This window comes from Etheostoma cragini, chromosome 24 (assembly GCF_013103735.1).
Source record: "Etheostoma cragini isolate CJK2018 chromosome 24, CSU_Ecrag_1.0, whole genome shotgun sequence".
NCBI classification, from domain to species: Eukaryota; Metazoa; Chordata; class Actinopteri; order Perciformes; family Percidae; genus Etheostoma; species Etheostoma cragini.
The window spans coordinates 13,063,315-13,067,617 of record NC_048430.1 but is presented as its reverse complement, the minus strand read 5'-3'; the positions used below and the strand labels follow the sequence as shown (position 1 = coordinate 13,067,617).

The following is a 4,303-nucleotide window of genomic DNA, read 5'->3' as shown; positions in this document are numbered from 1 at the left end:
GACATAGGTATCCACCATGTACAGACCTTACGCCCTAGGGACATAGGTATCCACCATGTACAGACCCTACGCCCTAGGAACATAGGTATCCACCATATACAGATCCTACGCCCTAGGGACATAGGTATCCACCATGTACAGACCCACTAACAGTAGTCCACCAAGCTTACCTGTAAGAAGGACAGATCAGGGATTGGTTCATTGGTGAATGTTGGTACAGAAGGGGATTTGAAACAGATCTAAGGTCAGCGTTTTGCTCTCTGTGAGTGTGAGTGTAGATCTGCAGGTGCAACATGAAACAAAAATAGCTGATATGAAACCCATCTAGCTGGAGATTAATCTTTCATTAGATCTGTAACGAGATCTGTGCTGTAGTGGAACGTAACATCATGAAACAGAAGCAAGAGAATATTTATTGAGGCTGATAATGATACAAAAAGCCCTGGTGTCTTTTCCTTCCAGTTCAGAGATGGATTCTCAGCTTTATTTTTGGATCACATGATAAATATTTAATCAGTCTGAGAAACCTACAGCGTGAGGACACAGCCTGGTTTCTGGCTCCGAGGCAAAGCAGCAATAATTCATCTCCGTTTCTGTTTGATGTTTGTAATTTTATCAGTGCGAGACGGGCCGTTTGATGCGTGTTATGCAGGGAATAAAGAAAGTCATAGAAGTACTCTATATTCCCTACAAGTCTGGAGTTTTCCACCTGACACATATTTGTCATTTACTTTTTGACATTTTTGTCTCTCGACAATTTGTTGCTTTTTTCAACATTAGTGAGATAAAGCCACTATCCCTGTCTAACTCATTTAGAAGATTTATATAATTTATCAGTGAAAGAAGGGATGTTCGATGCGTGTTATTGCATAGAATAATAAAACCTGTCTCCCTATGGGATCATAATGTAAAACAGACCCTGGTAGCTTTAAAAAGACACCAAGTGTGAACGTTGCCTTAAAGCATGCGTGTCAAACTCGAGGCCGGTGGGCCAAATCTGGCCCCTTGCAGATTTTTATCCGGCCCACAAATCAATTTAAGTTCACTATACATTTTCTATTTTCCATTTCTTTGTATGCAGAAATCTGGAAGTGTTTTTTTTTTTTAATTAAGGTGTGTGTTGGGGGGGAGGAGGACAGTCTCGGATTTACTCACCTGGAACATGAATCATCTTTATATCGGCTCAGTATTGGAGGGGTTTTATATTCTGTGAGGCTGATATTTCTGTGAGACGACGTTAACATTCAGAGGCAGCAGCAGCAGCCCGCCGCCTCGTTTCTGAAACCGTCCTGTGTCTCCTGAGGAAAGTGGAGGACAAACTATTTCAGGAAGGGAAAATTGGATATCCTTTAGAAGAAGAAAAACAGTGATTGTGATTCTAAGAGCGGATGTTCAGGCGGGCGGGGGGAAGGAAGAAGAAAACTAACTGGGCTGTATCACATTCAAGCCTGGTCGAAACTCAATCACTTTCTGCAACGGGACAAGTTTACAGTGAAAGAAAAGAGCTGAAAGTTTCAGGGCGTTGCTGGAACAATGTCCCACCCAACAAGACTGCAGCATCACAAATCTGAGCTTAACTTTGGACCAACAGCTAGTCCCCAAATCACTAAAAAAAATCATTTTTCTCTATATTGCCTGATGTTTTTGTGTCTAAGAGACTGATGGGAACATCAATCTTTAAAATAGGTCCCGTAGTAAGCAGCCTCCCGATGATGGCGATGGTGCCGAACACGCCAAGGGCGCTCAATCAGTGCCACACTATATAATTAACATGGCACTATTATATTCACGTACTGTATATAATCAACTCAACGGTAAAGTTAGACTACAGGTGCTGGGATCAAACGTTTGTGACTTATTCATACCGAAAATATTAATTCTTAGAGATGATTTATTTTCTTACCATTTCTTTGGTTGCTTAACAAACCTCCAGAATAAATAAATACAGAAAAATATCCAGATATCAATTAATAGCATACATTTTCCTGATAATACTTTTACTTAAGCAACATTTTCACTGCATGACTTCTACTGTTACCGAGTATTTTTACAGTGTGGTATTAGTACTTTAGTATTGGTAGTTTTGTCGCTTATTTTTTATGTTTTTATTGCATCCTAATCTCAACGTTTTTTAAGGCGTTTTGAAATTCTTTTGACATTTTTGGCACTTTCAATTTTGTCAACTGTTTGTTTTTTAAAGTTTTGCTATAATTCAAAAAATGTGTAATTTTGTCACCTTTTTTTGAGACAGAGAGATGTAAGAAGACCATTTAAATGACATTTAATTAACATTTGATTTTTCCTGACCCTTTAATTTTGTCGTTACGGTTTTTATTAAGCACATGCTTTAGGCTAACAGTTAGCAAGCTATCGTGAGATAACGTCATAACATGCTGGCTAACTCACTCATATCTTCGGCTAGACAGCTAGCTAACGTTCCTTTACTGTCCAGTTCAAGACGCCTACTGTTACCACAGGAAGCGTAAAACAATAAAACAATTACATTATTCAGAATCAGTAATGTTACCCATACTTGGCTTAAAGTGCTCTTCTACCGTTTTTGGTGGGACCGCCGTCCTATTATCTATGTTATGAGCTTATTTCTTTAAATGTCTGTGGTTATGAGTCAAGGAATTGCGGAGGTGTTTATTTTATTTTGAAACTCATGAGCGGAAAGGGTTGTTGTTTACGTTGTCCGGTGCAGCGGCGGCGTTGTGTTGAAGCTATGGTGGAGACATGCTAACCGTTCAGCTACCGTGACATGAGTTGTTGTTTTAGCTCTGGCGCTAGCTACCGTGGGCGGTAAACAGAACCACGACAACATGAGCTCCCGGGAAAGGTTTCGGCTGTAAAACACGGCGTTCTTTTATCCTTCGGGCTCACCGTAAGAGAGGATTTTATCGTTCTCACGAACGTTGGCTAGCATTGTTTTTCTTTTCTCGGACTGAAGTGACCTAACTATATTAAAACAGTTGATTTATGAATATTAAAATGAATAAACATGCTGAACTATGACACTGATAGCCTAACTGGCATTTTAATGGACTATAGCCTAATAATACTGGCTAAAAGTCTCTTCATGTACAGTAACTCATACAGAAATCCACATATTTTACATACTCACATAAAACATTGCTAAAAATGTGTCACTTTATTTTTAAATTGTACAAATGTCAACCGAACGTATTACTGAAAACAGCTTGGATGAAATTGTATTAAAATAAAAATGTTACTCTACAAATGTATCACTCATGGTGTCTTCTTTAAAATAATCATTATTAATACATGTAGCATATTGATGCTAGTTTACCTGAGTTAAGTAAGGAAATTCAAACTACAGGAAACAATTATGTTAGTTTAGGTTTGGGTTGAAGGTACAGTTCGGATATGTATCAATAGTCTGTATTACTACAGTATATGGTGATCTACATAAAGAAAATGAAATAAAACCCGGATTATAAAAAAATATTAATATTTATGCGAGTCTGATACAGCCTGACCCTGGATCCTAAAACAGATTGGCTCTCATATGTTCCTGTTTGTTCAACCGTTGTTAGGGTTGAATTGCAAATTGAAATTAAGAGAGGATTTGAATTGATATTTTTGAATGTGAATTCTTATCATGGGGCTGGCTAAAACCTCTTACGTCAGGGCCACAAATTCCTCTATGCAGGGAAAACCCTGTACTTTTACTGCAATAAATGATCTGAGTACTTCTTCCAGTTTCCTCTGCTACAGCTGACTCCTGATTGGTGTCTGTGCAGGTGTGGAGGATGACGGTCCTGAACTTGTCCTTTGCTGCGTGTGGTTTTTTGGGGATCTACCAGCTGGGAGCAGTGGGAGCTTTCCTCCGCCACGGAGACCGGCTGCTGGGATCCCTCGGGGCCTGCGCCGGGGCATCGGCCGGCGCCCTGGTGGCTGCAGTGATGATCACGGCGCCCAACAAGTTAGAGGTACGTGGCCCTATCTAGCACCCAGCGCAGCACAAAGCTTGGCGCAAGTGTCTTTGCTAGTTTAAGACCAACTCCGTTGTCCATGTCCCGTCCAGCGCCCGCGCCGTTGAAATTGCAAATGCACCTGCGCCCCTCTTTGCACCTATGAGCATGCTGGTCTTAAAAGGAGATGTGTTCAGGTGTATTCTGGGTGTGCTGGTCTTACAGGGAGGTGTGTTCAGGTGCATTCTGGGCGTGCTGGTCTTACAGGGAGGGGTGTTCATGTGCATTCTGGGCGTGCTGGTTTTACAGGGAGGTGTGTTCAGGTGCATTCTGGGCGTGCTGGTCTTACAGGGAGGGGTGTTCATGTG

The 4,303-nt window shown here is 40.9% G+C and overlaps 1 protein-coding gene and 1 long non-coding RNA gene across 4 annotated transcripts in view; one reads left to right on the top strand and one right to left on the bottom strand.

The window, feature by feature from the left end:
• Nucleotides 1-4,303, bottom strand: part of LOC117939570 — a 20,470-nt gene that overhangs the window by 14,557 nt on the left and 1,610 nt on the right. Inside the window, exon 2 of the long non-coding RNA XR_004655620.1 lies at nucleotides 321-324. This is a non-coding gene — a long non-coding RNA (uncharacterized LOC117939570). The remainder of the gene's footprint in view (nucleotides 1-320; nucleotides 325-4,303) is intronic.
• The window catches only part of pnpla4 (patatin-like phospholipase domain containing 4), a 5,781-nt gene continuing 4,172 nt past the window's right edge, over nucleotides 2,695-4,303 (top strand). Inside the window, exons 1-2 of one of the 3 annotated variants that reach the window (XM_034864958.1) lie at nucleotides 2,695-2,884; nucleotides 3,765-3,953. In XM_034864958.1, the coding sequence (XP_034720849.1) occupies nucleotides 3,774-3,953 (180 nt within the window). In that variant the 5' untranslated portion in view covers nucleotides 2,695-2,884; nucleotides 3,765-3,773. The remainder of the gene's footprint in view (nucleotides 2,885-3,764; nucleotides 3,954-4,303) is intronic. The other 2 variants (XM_034864960.1, XM_034864959.1) reach the window with 2 other exon arrangements.